The following is an 18,806-nucleotide window of genomic DNA, read 5'->3' on the forward strand; positions in this document are numbered from 1 at the left end:
TCCCTATCATCCCGTGTGACAGACATAACGATATAACGCAGGGGTGGCAGGGAATGGCATTGCTTAGACACACAGCAGGTGGGAGGGAGACTGGAACCGATGGCTGTGGAGCTGGCGCGTGGGGCAGGTGTGCGCGGGTCTGGTTCACTGCCGGGATGGTGTGCGAGGAGGCTGGAGAGGAAGGTCCAGAGCCTGGCTAGCCAGCTCCGTGCCAAGAGGCCAGGGGCCAGTGATAATGTCACCTGGGAAGTGGCTTTTTTCTTAACGAGCATTAGTTTGCTGGCAGCTTGAAGACTTTATGCCTCTGATGTATATAGAAGAAACGTGTTTAGTTTGCCATTGAAATTTGATTTCCAGAGGCTCTAGTATGATATCTGAAATAATTTTCTCACTGAGGAATGTGTATGAACATGATCCCAAATGAAAGTCTTAAGCAGGCTCAAGGGTCAGCTGTGTATCGGTTTCATCTGTGGAAACTGGTAAATGTCGCCCCAACTTACAGTCCCACTCTGGATCCCCTCAGATTGTTACCAGCGCTTAGAATTCCTGGGAGATGCGATTCTGGACTACCTCATAACCAAGCACCTTTACGAAGACCCGCGGCAGCACTCCCCGGGGGTCCTGACTGACCTGCGCTCCGCCCTGGTTAACAACACCATCTTCGCGTCGCTGGCGGTCAAGTATGACTACCACAAGTACTTCAAGGCTGTCTCTCCCGAGCTCTTCCACGTCATCGATGACTTCGTGCAGTTTCAGCTTGAGAAGAATGAAATGCAAGGGATGGATTCTGAGGTTAGCGCCGTTTCAGATTATGCAGCCTTCGCTGCTGGGGGCTGTCCAGCCAAGTGTCTGGGTGGCTTCAGTGTCAGACTGCACCATTGCCCAAGGGGCAGCTGGCGGCCGGGGCTCCGGAACCTTGCATACTGCCTGCCCATACTGGGGACCCTGTGGTCACTCAGGTGCAGAGAAGGAGCTGGGCATTCAGTTTTCTTATGCCATTGTCCCTGCCCCTGCATCTGGGTGTCAGTGCGTAGGCAGCCAAAGGAGCGCGCCTCCTCCTGCTGCCCTGGAGGAGGGCTGACCTCCGTGCAGCCCACGCAGGCTGTATTTTTTAAATAGATAAGAAATATTTGCTAATATTTCAGGTAAGCATCTCAATTGTTCATTCTGCATCTCCTTGAACTGCGAAAATCTCATTTAAAAACCAAACTTTGAAATTTTTTACCGTTGGCATTTGGGAGACTTCTACTGTAAGTTCAGCCAAAGGTTCTTTGGTGGTGGAGCTAATTCCTATGTGATTCTGAGCTATTTTTTGAATTTTTGTGAGGAAGGATATTGCTTAGACCTGTCCTCTGTAATCCGTCAGTGACACCCATCTGCATCCCCGTGGGCCCAGGAGTACTAGTGGGAGTACTCCCACTTCTTACTCCCATGCTCACGCCTTTGATTTTGTTGTTTTTGTACATTTTTTATAATAAGTCAAGGAATTTCTCCTGAACTCTGGTAGCTGTTTTAATTGCTCTTGTTTTAATTTGTAACTTTCCTTTCTGTAGTTGCACCCAAGTATTGCTGGGAAGTAGTGCATTTCTTTGACTTTGTTTGGGAAAAGCGAGGGGTCCCAGTTTTGAAATCTCATCTCAAGGCAAAGTGGCAGCGCCAGCGAGCTGCACAGCTTGTGCTGCAGGGGAGGCAGTGGGCAGGGCTCGGACCCCCCTGGCACCCGGTCCACTTGACAGCAGGGCCTGAGCAAAGCGGGGCTTCCTCCCTGTACATTCATCTGGGGTTCCTGGGCTCACTCTTCAGGAATCTTTAAGCTTAAGGACTGAGGAGTTAGATAAAGTGAGATTTCTCTTTTGAGAAGATTTCTCTCCTGGAGAAGAGTGGCTCTGTTCATTTGTGTTCATTCTTTTCCTTCCCTTTGAAACATATGTGTAGAAGGTACAGACACTGGGTGGAAGTGTCCTGGTGTGGACTTTCCAACCTAACTAATCTTAAGGAAGTCTCTACCTCTCTGGGCCTCGGTTTCCCAAGGAGAGTATTAAACTCGATAAGTTTTCCAGTTTTCTTTTAGCTCATGTTCATGACACACATACAGTAATTATCCGATATTTCTAGTAGCCAGCATTATATTATATCAGACTTTGTGTTGGCACACAGTTTATGCAGGAATTAGTATTTTCCCCTTTTTCTTTCTTTTTTACAAATAATTTGTGTTTATTTTTAAAAACTAAAAGACTATAAATAAAAAGAAACTTAAGTTGCCCAATTATGCTAACTCAGAAATAACCAGTAGGTGAACGTTTTGGAGTGTATTGTTGGTGACATGTAGAAAACGTAGAAACACATATATAACATAAAATGAGTGTGCGTAGTGTCCTTTCAACATACCGCAACGTGGGTGACTTTCCACATACCGCTCGGCGTCATGATCTCCAGCAGCCACGTGCGAGTTGGTGCACGGCTCATTTATTTAGAGGGTCCTACGGCTAGATAATTATTTTTAGTTAGGACTTTTAATAAGGATGGACATGATAAATTTACCCATATATCAAGATGTCTCCTTAAGATAAATTCCTGGAAGTAGAATCATTAAAGATCATACACTTTTAAAAGGCTTTTGATATATTTGTAAGTTTCTTTCACTAGTTTGAATACTTATTGTGGGTCAGATGTTCTGTTTGTGGTAAGCATGTATGAAGTGGTTTAATGAAAAAGAACTTGGAGGGAAATATCTTCCAAATAGAAATTTCCCTGCCAAAAAAGGGAGCAATTTCTACTTCCCCCAGCAGTGTATGTTTTGCCAGCATTGTACTAATTAGTATTCTGTTGACCCTCTGCCAGGCTGCTAGGGGATAGAATTGTTTCAATGTGCGATTCTTTGATTGCACATGAATTAGAAAGTTTTTTAATACACTTATTGACTATTTCTAATTCTGTGTTAAATTTATTTTTTTAGTTTAGAAGTCATTTTTTCCCTTTGCTGGATATAAAATATTAAATGGAGTGGGGGATTTTTTTTTTCTGGAGAAATTTGAATGTTTTTTCTTTTTTAGAGAAGGTGGTAATGGTCAGGATACTTACTATAGCGTAGTAGGCCTGCCATCAGTGGTGGGTGTCGTTGCTCTTGTTAAATAAATAGTGGAAGTTCCATACAAGACAAGAAACACATCTAAGAACTACCTTTACAAATGGCCTTTCTGCTTATAAGTCACTTTTTTCTCATAATAGTTGAGGAGATCTGAGGAAGATGAAGAGAAAGAAGAGGATATTGAAGTTCCAAAGGCCATGGGGGATATTTTTGAGTCTCTGGCTGGGGCCATTTATATGGACAGCGGGATGTCGCTGGAGATGGTGTGGCAGGTGTACTACCCTATGATGCGGCCGCTGATAGGTACGTGGGCTCCCTCCTGAAAGCCATAAAAACGGTACTTTTTAAATGTCAAGGCTCTGTTCACATTGTACTTCCTTTCTGTCCACAGAAAAGTTTTCTGCAAATGTGCCCCGGTCCCCTGTACGAGAATTGCTTGAAATGGAACCAGAAACTGCCAAATTTAGGTAAGCCGAATATGTGTGGAAAACATTAGCTTACTTAAAAACAGGAGGGGAAAGTTCTCCAAGATTCCATAAACTAATGGTTCTAAAAAATACCTTCACAGGGCCATGCTGTCATCCAATTCCATTTGTAGTTTGATGGACCTCTCCCTTTTCTTTTTGTTTTAATTAATGTGGAATGAAAGGAGAGACGGCAGCCCTGTCTGCAGTGGTGTGAGGTGTCGCCCATGCCCTCCCTCACGGCGTAGGCTCACCCCAGGGCGTCTGGGCCCACGCGTGCACACCAGTGCCAGCCGGCGATGATAACAGCAATCACCTCTCTGACTTCTAACTCAACACTGTTTGGCTTTTCCACAGCCCAGCTGAACGGACATACGACGGGAAGGTCAGAGTCACCGTGGAGGTGGTGGGCAAGGGCAAGTTTAAAGGTGTCGGCCGGAGTTACAGGATCGCCAAATCCGCAGCAGCAAGAAGAGCCCTGCGAAGCCTCAAAGCTAATCAACCTCAGGTTCCCAGCAGCTGAAACCCCTTTTTAAAATAAAAAATGCAACAAAACAAAACAAAGCAAAACAAAATTAAGGGGAAAATATTTAAATTGGAAAGGATGATTTAAAGTTGACATTGAGTGGAATGAATTGAAGGCAGAATTTGAAATTTGTTTGGTAACAAGATAGAAAACAGAATAAAACATTTATCATATGTATAAAAATTTTGGAACTAATTGTAGTTTTAGTTTTTTGCGCAAACACAATCTTGTCTTCTTTCCTTCTGCTTTGTTTAAATCACAAGAGTGCTTTAATGATGACATTTAGCAGTGTTCAGAATATTTGTTCACTCTTCTCGTTTTAGTTTCATTTCTGTCCGTTCTGCCTAGTGTTAGAAGGCCACGGAGCCGAAACCTCCAGCAGTCCCTCGGCTGACCTAGAGTCCTCCTGGCAGCCCGCAGTCTGTGCAGTGACTACAGCCCCACCAGCGCTGAGCAGCTGCGTAGATGGCGGGTTCGCGAGAGGAGCCGCGCGCCAGCGTGGTCTTTCCTTCCGTGTTATCGCGTGTAAGGTTATGTTCCCGGTCGCTGTTGCACTTAATAGTAAGGACAGATTTTTACTTAATATTGGCTGGCATGTTGGTGAATCAGATTTTAGTTTTCTGATGCCATATAGTCTTGCATAAAAAAAGGTTCTTGCCTTAAAAGTAAAACCTTCATGGATATTTGTTAATTTCCAATCTTTCTGGAACAAACTGTTTTACATTCCCTTTATTTAATATGCATTAGATGTTGAGACGGTGTGATACTTACACTCACTAGTATAGTTGTAACTTAACTTATTACTGGAGTGTATTAGGATTTGTCTTATGTGTACTGAAGACATTTTAAAAACCAGAATATGTAGTCTATGAATTTTTTTTAACATGATAATAAAAATGATCTTTGGCTAAATGCCCAATTTTACTAAAACCTCCTATGAGGGTAGTCCACTGATGGAAATGTATATGGCAAATACTTTTGCCCTCTAGGCTGTTACTCTAACAAAATATACCTTAGACATATCACACTTAAAATATGCTGCAGATTTTATAATTGATTGATTTCTTCTTCAAAGCACCTTTACCCTTAGTCGTCTCACACAGACCCCTGCTGTGCACTCCAGAGCTGCATGCCTCTCTCACCTACCAAAGCCGTGCTGGCCATGCCATGGAGTTCGACGCTGGCAATAAACTGCCGTCATTTTGATTGATCTGTGATTTAGGTCATCAGTTTAGATAAACTACCATTATTTCCATCTTTGGGAAAGAAAAAAACCCACCTTTTTAGGCATTTGCCTAAGTTCCTTTAATTAGACTTGTAGGCACTCTTCACTTAAATACCTCAGTTCTTCTTTTCTTTTGCATGCGTTTCCTGCCCTGTTTGGTGCTATGTTTATGTATTATGCTTGAAATGTTAATTTTTTTTTTTTTTTGCACTGTAACTATAATACCTCTTAATTTACCTTTTAAAGAGCTGTGGGCCAGCCTTGCTCTCCCACCAACATACCAGTCGAGGTTTGCTGCAATTTCCACATTAATTATGCTTGAAGTAAGAAAGCTGAGCAGAGGTGTCTCACGTTTCCAGCACATCTTTCTGAAGTTGATGCTTCATGTAATGCTGCATTTATGTTTAAATTACAATTGAATACTGTACTTCTTGCTTTCTCTGCACCGTCTGCTGCAGAGACACGCCTCTTGTGTGTGCACCCGCAGGAAACTGCCGGCTCTGCTCTGGGAGGAACCCACAGTGAAGGGAATGCCGCGCTTCCCCAGCGGTGTTTGCTGTCCCAGTCTTACATTCAAATTGAGATCCAAATTATTAAATGACTTTTGAGCAAATTAATTTAGATGAGTCATTTTTAAAAATATTCCAGTTTGGAATCCTAGATATCTATCTTTTGGATTTTTTGGAAAAAACTTCCATGTTAAGTTATCGTGGCAAGTTAAGGTCAAGCAATTCTTGAATTACGTGACGGAAAGTGTGCAACAGGCAGAAGTGCGTTTTATTTGTGAGAGTGATTGTGATAAAGTGCTATCACACATCTCTCGGTAATTTATGAACTACCTGATGCCAGGAGCTTAGGGCTTTGTTTCTGAAGCTTTTTTTTTTTATCCCAGTGTGACAGAATTCTCTTGCCTCCTGGCACCAAAATCAGATGGTTTCACAGTTACGATTCCCAGTGGGAGAAAGATGCCTCAGTATATTTTGTAACCTTAAGAAGAGTATTTTTTGTTAATACTAAAATGTTCAGACTTGGATATGATTAGGTCATGCATTCTCAGGGGTTCTAATTTCCTGCTATTGTTCAAAATGTTTCATCAACAGCAAACTTGAACTATTTCATTGTTTTGTTGGAGAAAAATAAGTGATTTCAATTAGACTCACAGTTTGAAGCATCCTCTGATCCCCTGGTTATTAAGTTAAAAACAAAAAAAGTATAATTTGACATCTGAAATGGTTATATATGCTTTTGTGCTGCTGACTTTTAATGCTGTAAGAATTTCTCAGTTTAGCTTGTTGGACTGTTTTGCATCTGTCATTTAAGAAAAGAGTCATTCTGGGTTGCCCTACCTTACAGCTGTATGCCATCCTTTTGTCCCTGTGACTAGACTGTGAGACGGGGAAGCTACCAGTGGGGTGTGGCCGTGCTCGGAGCACACAGGCAGAGGACTGGTGAGGCGGGGTCTTGAAAACGCAACTGCAGAAATCCCTGACGGTGATTGCGTGCGGGTTGGTTGGCATGAACCTTCGCTGTAAATGTTTATTTCTTTTATCATACACTCTCTGCAGTCCTAACTATGCTGCATTTATAATCTAATAGCTTGCCCCTGTTCTGTTCATGTAGCGCAGAGAAGCATTGCACTTGGTACCATGCTTTACCTCATTTCAAGGAAAATATGCTTAACTGAGAGGAAAAAATATGGTTTGGCCTTGCTGCTGTTTGGATTTACCGACTTTGAAAAAGAGTTATAATGCCTGCAATGTGTCATATACTTGCACAACTTAAATAGGTCATTTTTGTCTGTGGCATTTTTACTGTTTGTGAAAGTATGACAAAGATTTGTTAACTGAACTCTTAATTATGTTTTTCAATGTTTGTTATATTTCTTTTTTCTTTTACATCATGTGAAGTGATTAAATTTAGAATGACCTCTAACTCTCCTGTAATTTTCTGTTAAAATACATCGATATTTTACTTTCTTAGTAAACAGCTTGCTATTCAGATATTCTGCTTAAATAGCAAGAGACTGGAGGCTCCTTTGGTTCTGCTGGTGTGGCTGTGGTGCACGTCCCCTGGCAGGCAGCTCTTTCAGGCCTTAACCTGAAACCAGCGGCGACCGCAGCAGGTGGTTGCGACCCAGACCTACGCAGTCCCCTCTTAAGGCCCAGTTGATCGACAACTTCTGATCTTGCTCGAGTTAAGGTAGCTGATCCTTTTAGACAAAATTTGAGACCTTGATATCTTTGTTTAGCTGCATCTGAAATTATGTTAGCAGTTTGCATTATCTGCGAGAAGAAACTCTTGTCATGTTTATTACCTACGTGGTTATTTTGATTACACTTAAATAGGTCTATTTTTCCAGCCACTGATTGTTTTCAGGAATTTAATTATTTCCAAATAAATTTCTTTATTTTATATTGTACATGAAAATTTTACAGATAGGTTTAAGACCGAGAATATTAAAATGATTTAAAAAGTTGTTGGAAATGCCAGTAGCAATACTAGGGAATTTGCATTGAGACCATTGCATCTTCCACTAGCAGTGATAATGATCTTTCAAAACTAACTTGTAAATATATTTTAATCATGGCTTTTTTTCTAGTCCATTTTTACTTGGACATCAACCACAGACAAATTTTATAGATGTACTCAATTCACTGCGGCAGCAGGTTACATAGCAAAAATGCAAAGGTGAACGGGAAGAACAGTTCTGGCTTTTCTGCTGTAAATAGAGTGAAGGAAAATGACTAAAATCAAGTGAGACTAACACCTGTAATTCGACTGACAATAAAACCTAGCACGTGCTGCAGCTGTTTTGAAGGAAGACGGTGCAGTTCGTTCACACAATGATCATGCTGCAGGAAGTTGCAGTCTGCACCTTATGGGTCACAATTTCCTTTAGTTGTTTTCTTTTGTTTTGTTTTGTAATAATTGTAGCTGAGTAAATCTCCAATAAAGTTATGGTCTGTTCACTTTGCGACTTTTTAGTGTTTTTCTTTTTGTTTTGGTTCGGTTTGAATCGGTGACAACATGGAAATCGTTGTAGCTGAAATGATCTTTTAATTGAGAATTCCATGATGAATCATGAAGATGCATATGTTAAAATGAGAATTTTTTAAACTAAATTCTGCTTTATGTTTTTTTTATTGAATTATGTAAGAATAATTTTTTTTTTTAGGGCTTAAATAATACTTGTGTTTTTGGAAATTCTGTCACACTGATTGATGTGTTCCAGACTGTAGATTATTTATGATACATTTGACACATTCCTTAAGTGAAGTTGTTTATTCTGAAATCGAGTTAACAGAACGTTCAGCTTCCAGGGCTTTAGGACGCACTTCCAATATTGTTGGTTAAGAAAGAATTCTGTTATTTGAAGCTTTTGGCCTGATCTTTTTCTCAATAAGCTAAGTGCTAATAGGAATCACTTGGCTATATGAACAAGGGGGTAAGCAGAAAGTTTTTAGAACGAGAAGACATTTGTTTTCCTTTTTAGTTTCAGTTAATCCCCTTCCTTTCTTTGGCTGCTCTGAACTAAAGGAGAACAAAGTGTCTGTATTTTCATCCTGAGGAATTCGTTAAGTGCTGGGGGCTTTCTGCGCAGCGCCGTCGCCCAGAAGCCACTGGCTAGCTTAGGCCAAGCCCCAGGGCTCTAGCTCCTTCCCGTCACCATGACCCTGCCCTCCAGAGACCAGCACGGCTCACCCCTGCCCCCTTCGCCCCAGCTCTAGCAGTAAAGAACACAGGCCGAGTTTACCATGCTGCACATTCTTCACATTCGATGCACGTGAAGAGTCCTGAGGAGCTGCTGCTCTGTATGTGCAGGTCTGGAAGCGTCATGCATGCTTTAGACGGAATGGTCCATGCTGGGTCGGTCAGCTCAGGTGCCTGCTGAGGCACGAGGAGCAGACAGATGTGCACACCGGGAGGCTCTTCCTGACCTGTCTGCAAGGCACCCGAGCCGCCCTGAGATGTTTTATGGTTTCTTTTTCTTTATTGTGGTGAAACATAGATAAAACTTACCATTTTAACCATTTTTCAGTGTCCGAAGTCTAGTGGCGTAAAGTACATTCACAATGTTGTGCAACCCTCACCACCACCCATCTCCGGAGCTTTTTGTTCTTTATCTCAAACGGAAACTGTACCCATTAAACACTAGCTCCACTCCCTCCTCCATGCAGATCCCTGGCAGCCTCTTTTTGCTTTCTGTCTCTGAATTTAGCTAGTCTCAGTCCCTCTCAGAAGTGGGATCAGACAACGAGAGTTGCCCTTTTGTGTCTAGGTTATTCACTTAGCATAGCGTCCAGGGTTCATCCGTGCTGGAGCATGTGTCGGGATTTGCTTTCAAGGCTGAAGCGCGTGCCGTGTGTGTACCCACCACCTCGGGGTCACCTGCTGGAAGACGTGGGTTCCTCCCACCTTTGTCTGTCTTGAGTAATGCCGGTGCGAGCGTTAGGCGTGCACACACCTGTTTGAGTCACTGCTTTTGATTATGTAAGAGCGCTGGATCAGATAGTAATCCTACACCTAACAGTTTTTAGGAGCCACCGTACTGTTTCCATCGCGACTGTGCTATTTCACGTTCCCGCCAGTGCGCGGCCTCCAGCGCCAGCACGTCTTCCCCAGCACTTGCTTCCGTGTTTCTGGTCATAGACGGCCTGATGGGTGTGAAGCGGTATCTGTCTGTGGCTTTGACACGCATCTCCCTAGTGACTGGGGGTGTTGGACATACTCTGTTAGATTTTTGGACTTTTAAAAATACATTCCTTATGTTAAATCCTGATATGTGATTTACAAACATTCCCTTCCATTCTGTGAGTAGCTGTTTCATGCTTCTCATAATGGCCTTTGATATACAAATGTTTTTATCTGTTTTTTTTTTCTTTTTTGTCTGTGCTTTTTAAATATCTAAGAAATTATTGCCAAATCCAGTGTCATGAAGTTTTCCCACTGTCTTCTGGGATTTTTATGGTTTTTAGCTCGTAGGCTGGGTCTTTGACCCATTGAATAGGTCATTTCTGTAGAAGATGTAAGGTGAAGGCCCACCTTCACCCTTCTCCGCGTGAATACCCAGTTTCCCGACTCGGTTGTCTGCCCCTGAGAACTTCCTGGTGCCCTGCAAACAGCCCCTCCAGCTGCGCGTCCTCCCAAGCTAACAGTTCACAAGGGTCATCTTCGGTTCCTTTCCCTTTCCCATACCCTGCATCCCGTGTCTGTCTGCAGACCCTGGCAACCGGCACCCGGCTATAACCTGATCCCCCTCGCTCACCGCCACCCTGGTGGAAACCACGCGGTCTTCACCCAGGCAGTCCCAGCTCCTCACCGTTCTTCCTGCTCCCATTTTTTACCCTCTGATCTACTTTCCACTCTAACCAGAGAAACGTATTTAAAATAGACATTGAAATAGACCTAGGGTGCTCCCGCTGCCTACACAGCCCGTGTGACCGGCCGCGGGATGCCGGCCTGTTCGCTCAGGGCACCACAGGCTCATCCTCGTGTGGCGAGTTCACTCGGGCTGCAGGCTCAGGCTTGCCGCATTCGAGCCCTGATGTGTCACGTTGTGACTATGGGCGACTCGCTTCCCGGGCCTCTGCAGGTTCACAGTGCAGTCAGGTCATGGTGAGGAGCACGGGGAGGCCGTGAGGGCTGTGAGAACGCAGGGACAGAGGAGTCGTCGCAGCAGGTCTGGCTCCTTGTCATTCAGGGCCTTGCTTCACGGTCTCAGATGCCAGCCCCTGTCATTTAACATGGGGTAGCCCACACACTGCCATTACTTTAGCGTGGCACTTAGTCCCTGGGGTCAGCATACTGAGAGGGACGGTCCAGGAAGCGGCCCTTGTCTTCCCGCAGCTCCGACTGGGAACCGGGCTGTGCTCAGCTGCCTGGTGAGACCACGCTCCTCGTGCTGAGGTTGGCTTAGCCGTGCTTAAAATAAGGAGCAGCATAGCGCCGCGGGGCCCACGGTTGCTCCTGTTCCCTCTGACGCTGAGACGAGCCCTTGGCGGCGAGCATGGCGGTTGGTGCTCACCTCTGGGGCACCGGGCGGAGGGGGCTGGGAGCAATGCACACAAGCGTGTGTGCACGGCACGTGCATAGTCCCTTTACACGCTTGCTCCAAGCCTACCTGAGAGCTTCGCTTCTGACATTGCGAGCCCCCGCCTTCAGGGCCCGGGTTCGCGCTCCTCCAGATCTTCCACCTGAGCTCTTGGAAAGCTCCCGTTGACCTGAGTATTCTCAACCCACGTCTCCTCACTCGGAACTGATCACCACCCAGCAGCCTGAAATCCGTCTGCCGACCTGCCCCACACCTGGGAAGGATGCGGAGAGCCATGTGGCTCAATCTCAGTAGCACAGGTAGTAAGCTTTGTTTATGGACTATTTCTACAGGAAGTAGAATCACAGTTTCAACAAAACACCTAACGATGCACAGAAAACTACAGTGGAAAACTCTCTGGGCTAGGTACTTAACAAAGGCAGTCACTGTTAGCTGACTTCATCGAATATTTGTTTTTCAACCATTTGCACAAATAAGCAAATTACTGCATCCCCACCACTTTTAAATGGAAGCATACTGAACATACTCCGTGTTACTCACTTTTTAAAAAAGAATTATTTTATAGAACTTTAATTTGATCAGAGAGGGACAGAGAGAGAGAGGGAGAAAGTGAGAAAGAAAGTTGTCAGGCCCAGGACTCAAACTGTCGTCAGTCATGTGGGAGGCCAGCACCCCTAACCACCACGGCCACCTGCCGGTGCCCACCCTACTTTCAAAGCTAACATTTAAGGTCCATATTGGACTTGCCTCGTGTTTTTCTTTATAACTGAGTTAAGACGCTGTAACATATGTAAAGTACACTAATCTTAAACATGCAGCTCATACGCACACTCGCGCGTGTAAGGACATGCTTACACGCATAGGGCCACGTGGTTCCTGGAACAGTCGCACTCCCTTGGTTGGCGAGCCCGCTCCCTGTGAGGTCTGTTAGAAACACGAGAAGTGACTGTCCTCACGCGGATGTCCTCTGCCTGTGAGCAGGGCCTGCCTTTCTCAGGCATGGGTACAGGTCCGCAGAGCGGGAGTTCAACAGTCCTGAAGATTGGGCTGGCCTCGCGGCCTCGCAGCCTCGCGGTGAGGAAGCTGGATCCCACACAGCTGACCATTCAGGCCCAGCCCCAGCAGCCTGGGAAGCACGCTGGACACGTGCAGGTGTGCCCAGAGCCCAGCGACACGGCGCAGGCGTGGGCGGACCGGGGCGCCACTGCGCCTGACCCGACAGTGCTCCCTCCCTGTCTCTGTGGAGCGTAGTCCTACTCTGGCAGTCAGGGAAAAGCACAGGAAGTAACTCTTCTGGAATTGATTGGACAGCAAAAAGCTGACCTCGTGGAGTCGAGCCTCCATGCAGGCTCTCTCGGTGTGTCTGCTCGTAGGTTTAGCTGCAGAAATATTAATACGACTCACTACTGGTCCTGCTGCGGTCCCCGCAAGGGGAGTTTAATAATGGTAGACGCACCAAACGACCTCCGGAAAGCTCAAATTCTGAGCTGTGAAACACACTGCTCTCAAGAACTCGAGGTAAGGACGTGTGGGCCTCGAACGGCCCTCACTTAGCAGACACATCATGGGTGCCAGGTATGCACTAAATGTGCACGTTCTGTGTGTGCTTTTTAAACACGATTCTGAAATGCTCACTTTGGGAGGAGAGCAGAGATGCGGCCAGATCACCTGTTTGCAGCACCGTGCCTCTGGGAAGTCATTCACCCTCTCTCAGCCTCAAGGCCTTGCCTTGACAACGAAGGGCACACACCACATCCCGAGAGAGTGGAGGAGAAGGGATTGCGGTGTAGCCGTCACCCCTGGGGGAAGAGCTCTCACTTTCCCCTTCTCTCTGGCAAGTGCACGCGCCCTATGGCAAAAAATTAAAAAAAAAAAAAAAGAATTAAATGGCAGTTCACGTAAAGCACTGGGGCTGGTCCTGGCAACACGAAGCCCACAGTAACTGCTGGTTGTTACGACAGTCCTTCACCAGACAGGCAAAGTGAGCCATGGAGTCACAGCGTGACGGCAGAGCCTCGAACCCACGGCCACCAAAAGCAAGCATTCTAACCAGTCGGGACTCACTCACGTAGGTCTTCTGGAGTAAGGTGGAGTGCACATGTGGGTGTGTGCATGGCTGTAGCTGTGCAGTAGGAGGCTCATTCGAGAAGAGCGCCCTGGCGATTCCAGAACCAGCAGGCGGTGGCCGCAGGACCACGCTCTCCTTGTGTGAGTAACCCCAGGAGCTACTTCCTTATTTTTCACAGGAAAAGCGGCACTGGTGGGCTTCTTTGTTACGGGCGGAGGCGGAGTTGGAACTGTAGGTCGTTACTCTGTTGTCGACTCACAGCCTGGAAAGTCAGCGACACCCCCAGTGGCCATTCAAGGGCTGTGCGCACGAGGCCATTGTTGGTAAGCCGGTACCTCTTTATTTTCAGTTTTTGCTAGAGGGTGTGTGTGCTCGTCGGAAGGAAGAAAGCACCCCCATGGGGCACGGCCATGCTGCAATCCCTTCTCCATCTTTCCTGATTTGGGCACTCAAGTGCATGTACCCAGTGTATTTCTTAACTGCTGGGTCTGGGACTCGAACCGTGCAGTTTGCCATTCGGAATCCAGCTGCCTTAACCACCACACCACTGGCTGGCCTGCACTGGTACCTCATTTGAAGTAACTTTCTGCCACGTCCAACAAAAAGCAAGCTCTTGCCTTTACCTCTTCCTCTTCCCCCTCGCGCTTTTGCAGTCACTTTATTCTGAAGAAGAAAGTCCCTTCGCCTCACGAAGGCCTCTGTTGCTACGCTGTAAGATGTCACTAACAGGACTGAAGAGCGAGGCGTGTATCAAGGTGACGTCGGCAAGGTAGGAAGCTTTTCTGCTCAGGAGCGAGTGACGCTGGGGCTTCAGCTCCAAAGTGTGTGCTCCGTGCGCTCACACACACACACATGCACATACACACTCATTCACCGCCACACACACATGCACCCCCCCACACACATACACACACGCAGCTTTGCAGCAGATGTGTGACTCCCGTTGGTATTGTGGCCCTGCGAAGTGAATGGGATGTTTTCTGATCTCCGTAATCTCTGCCGGGTTAGTGGAGGTTGCATGTGTCACAGGGCTGAATTTTGAAGTTATTAGCGGAGCTACTAGAGTGCTATTGGAGCCTTGAAAACATCCTTCTAACTTCTTCACGAGGTGCATTTAGGTGTGCTGGGTGCTGACACGGGACAGAATGTTTTGTGAGTCGAACATTTCCTTTCACTGCAGACTGTCCTCCGTCCTTGCTTCACTTCCCACTGAGGGGCCTGCCTCTGCCTCTGACAGAGACCTCCGCGGATTCCAGGGATGCTAATACTAATAGTGTGAGGTAGCCCAGAAAGGTCCCGTGGTTAACTGAGGCTGGGCAACCATGGGTTAAAACTACAGAGAGTTATTTGCGGGACCTGGCAGGTCTTCTATTACACGGCAGTGCGCTTGGACTGGTGGAGAGGGCCACATTTTTCCACACTTAGGAGACCAGGGATGGCTTCACCCAGATCTTATGGTGCTGGCACCTTGGGTAACATGCGGCCATTGGGGCACTGGTGAGCCACGTCTCTGACGGAGCCGGAACCCAGTCTGACTATGGCCCGTCAGCCAGCGGGCCCACGGGCCCCTGGTCCCACCTGAAGGTGGCCAGCTGCACTTGCAGTTGGTGGGTGGTTTTCCAGTCACCGGGTCACTTTGGTTCTCTGTGGTGGGTGGGTCTAGGTCTTGGCCGAACTTGGCTTGCAACTAGCGATCACGAAGAAATGCTTTATTAAAATGTGCATTTTACACCAGAGCTAGTTCGGCCATGTCTGGATATTGACCCCTGATGGTCCCAGAGGGAAACACACATCCTGAGTGTCCCTCCATCTCGGGATCATGGACGTCATCTTCCCGACAATGCCCATCCAGTTTGCAGAGAGGCCTTTCTAGTGCTGCTGGCTCCCCTCAGACCGTCTTCCCCTCTTCCTGCCACCAACTTCACTCATCCAACCCCATCCTTCCGGACATGCCCCGGGACACTTTCTTCAGACCCCTTCACCTGAGCCCCTCTCACCTCACCTCTCGTCCCATTGTCACCATCTCCAAATGTGTCCCGAGTCCCAGCTGCCACTCCACGCTAGCGGGACCCGAGCCGAGGCAGGTGCTGCTGTGCTGTGCTGTTCATACCTGCACCGTCAGTCCTCAGGAGAAGACGGGCATGGGCGGGGCGGGGCTACCCGCTGAGTGGAGGCAGAAATTCCTGGGTTATTTATTTATCTTACAATTACGTATCTATTTTATAGGCAAATGAGAGAAAGACTAGGACCCTCAGTAGGGTCTTATGCCATGATGGTAGACCACCACCTCCCCCGCTGGCCAGGACCACAGGCCTGCACGCCTGGCATGTATGGGTCCGCTGGGATACTGAACCCTTAACTTCCCACGTGGACTCAGCACTACCAGGCTGGCCTCCCCAGAATACATATACACTGTATGTGTGTAGGTAGATGGAATATAGTCATATGATATATATTTTAAATAATGTTTTTACCAAGGGGAGTAGACCTTTGTAGTTATTGGTGTGTCGTAGTCTTGGGGAAGGGTGGGTCTCCTCATCAGCTGGCACCTGTAGAACCAAGAAGTCCCAGTGGAGAAAAGCCTGTGCTCTTCCTAAAGATTGATTCTAAATGGACACTATGAATCTTGTAGCTGATCTTTTCCCTTTTCACTTTGACTACTAGGTGACTCAGTTTGTGGTTCATATGAATATCTATTCAGCACCTGCTACGTGCAGGCATTCTTCAGGCACTGGAGATAGACCTAGGAATGATACGGCATCGCGGTGCCCGGATTCCCTACTCGGTTCCAGCCGAGTCAGGGAGACAGGCCACAGTCAAACCAGTGCAGTTATTCTACAGGGATGAAGCCAGTGTTCTCATCAGCACACGCTGGCTCTCCCTGGTCTGGAATACTCGGAACCAGAAGTGTTGCGGTTGCGTGTTTCTGTGGGGTTGGGAATGTCTGTGCACATAATGAGCTAGCTGGGCAATAGGGCTCAAGCCTGGACACAGCGCTTGCCGTTTCATGTTCGCCGCACACAGAACCGGGAGGGGGTTTCATACAACATTGTTATTGCCGTGTTTTGACTGCGACCGTTGTATTAGGTCAGGAGAGGGATTTTCCACCTGTGGCATTGTATTTGTGTTCAAAAAGTGCTGGATTGGGCCAGAAGGTGGCGTGGTGGCTAGGGCGTTGGACTCCCACATGCCGACCACGTGAGTCCTGGACCTGGCAGCTTGCTTTCTCACCCCTCCCACCCCCTGTCTTTTTTGTGGTGAATGCACATACCCTATAGCAAATTTTAAAAAATAATAAATAAAATGAGAGCTTTAACAAAAAGGGTGACTTTTTCGCATTCTGATGTTCATAGTAGGGACACTCAAGCTGCAGGAGTTTCCTGCGTGGCCCAGGCGCTCATTCCTAACTGTTCTGCGCCGTGACGGCGTCTGTACTGGGGTGACCTTGTTGCCACGGATCCCTGTGATGACCCAGCTCCAAACGGACACCGTGGCATGGTCCGGCATGGTCTGGACCGAGCAGAGGGAGCAGCTGCTTAGCTTTCGCCTGAAGCTACCGAGAGGAGTAGGTGCTTCCCCGGAGGAGCGAGCGCGCCGAGCCCCGTTCAGCTCTGCACTGGCTGCTGTTGTGCTCCCGGTGGGCCCCGCCCCAGGTCACACACCGTGGGGTGAAGACAGTGGGATGACAGCCACCGCGGAGCTCCACGTGACAGGCATCGTGCTCCTGGCGGCTCCCTGGAGAAAGAACCCAGGCTGGAGCGCGGGCAGCCGGCTGGCATCGTCCTCCTGGGAAAGTGTGTGCGCTCTAAGTTCTGAGAGCCATAAAGCCCACTCTGCGTTTTGTTTGGTGTTTTTTTCTTTTTTCTTTTTTTTAACGTTTTTTTAAACTTGTGTTTACCTATTTTGGAATAAAGGGCTGAATCAGTCCTCCCAACAAGCCAGAATTCCAGCTTGAGGTTATGTTTATAAATAGCAAACTGAGCTTTCCAGAACTGAAACTCACTGAAACCCGCTTGTTGACAAAGGGGAGGCGCCGTCGGCTGGTGGTCAGAGCCGTTCTAGGCCTCTGCCGTTCCAGAGCCCAAAACATGCCAAGGAGAGCCCACTTTACCCCTTCTGCACCGAGGATGCTGACTGGCACGAGGATGCTGGCAGCTGCGGGGCCTGTACCCCCGAAGGCCTGACTGGCCACTCCACCAGTGGCTTCGGTCTTCTCACCTCTGAAATGGGGTTGGCATGACATTTGAGTATAATACTCCTCAAAGCTATAGAAATTTAATTTGTGGGGACCAGCAGTTGGCATAATGGCTATGTCGCTGGACTCCCACGTAGTCGACTGCGGTTTGAGTCCCAGACCCGGTGGCTTAAACTCACGCTGGGTGCGTGTGCGTGTGTGCCCAAGATCCCGAGAGGAGAATGGAGGAGAAGGGATTGCGGCGTGGCCATCCCCCCTGAGGGAGGTGGCGTGGTGGCTAGGGCGTTGGACTCCCACATGCCGACCACGTGAGTCCTGGACCTGGCAGCTTGCTTTCTCACCCCTCCCACCCCCTGTCTTTTTTGTGGTGAATGCACATACCCTATAGCAAATTTTAAAAAATAATAAATAAAATGAGAGCTTTAACAAAAAGGGTGACTTTTTCGCATTCTGATGTTCATAGTAGGGACACTCAAGCTGCAGGAGTTTCCTGCGTGGCCCAGGCGCTCATTCCTAACTGTTCTGCGCCGTGACGGCGTCTGTACTGGGGTGACCTTGTTGCCACGGATCCCTGTGATGACCCAGCTCCAAACGGACACCGTGGCATGGTCCGGCATGGTCTGGACCGAGCAGAGGGAGCAGCTGCTTAGCTTTCGCCTGAAGCTACCGAGAGGAGTAGGTGCTTCCCCGGAGGAGCGAGCGCGCCGAGCCCCGTTCAGCTCTGCACTGGCTGCTGTTGTGCTCCCGGTGGGCCCCGCCCCAGGTCACACACCGTGGGGTGAAGACAGTGGGATGACAGCCACCGCGGTTCTCCACGTGACAGGCATCGTGCTCCTGGCGGCTCCCTGGAGAAAGAACCCAGGCTGGAGCGCGGGCAGCCGGCTGGCATCGTCCTCCTGGGAAAGTGTGTGCGCTCTAAGTTCTGAGAGCCATAAAGCCCACTCTGCGTTTTGTTTGGTGTTTTTTTCTTTTTTCTTTTTTTTAACGTTTTTTTAAACTTGTGTTTACCTATTTTGGAATAAAGGGCTGAATCAGTCCTCCCAACAAGCCAGAATTCCAGCTTGAGGTTATGTTTATAAATAGCAAACTGAGCTTTCCAGAACTGAAACTCACTGAAACCCGCTTGTTGACAAAGGGGAGGCGCCGTCGGCTGGGGGGCAGAAGCGTTCTCGGGCCCTGCCGCTCCCG

The 18,806-nt window shown here is 47.6% G+C and overlaps 1 protein-coding gene across 2 annotated transcripts in view; it reads left to right on the forward strand.

The window, feature by feature from the left end:
* The window catches only part of DICER1 (dicer 1, ribonuclease III), a 59,987-nt gene extending 52,574 nt beyond the window's left edge, over nucleotides 1-7,413 (forward strand). For both annotated transcript variants that reach the window (XM_006165371.3, XM_027767087.1), the window contains 4 exons: nucleotides 524-792; nucleotides 3,229-3,391; nucleotides 3,480-3,555; nucleotides 3,910-7,413. In XM_006165371.3, coding sequence (XP_006165433.2) covers nucleotides 524-792; nucleotides 3,229-3,391; nucleotides 3,480-3,555; nucleotides 3,910-4,075 — 674 coding nt within the window. In that variant the 3' untranslated portion in view covers nucleotides 4,076-7,413. The remainder of the gene's footprint in view (nucleotides 1-523; nucleotides 793-3,228; nucleotides 3,392-3,479; nucleotides 3,556-3,909) is intronic.
* The last annotated feature ends 11,393 nt before the right edge of the window (nucleotides 7,414-18,806 follow it).

Source organism: Tupaia chinensis, unplaced genomic scaffold (genome assembly GCF_000334495.1).
Source record: "Tupaia chinensis unplaced genomic scaffold, TupChi_1.0 Scaffold143913_1, whole genome shotgun sequence".
NCBI lineage: Eukaryota > Metazoa > Chordata > Mammalia > Scandentia > Tupaiidae > Tupaia > Tupaia belangeri.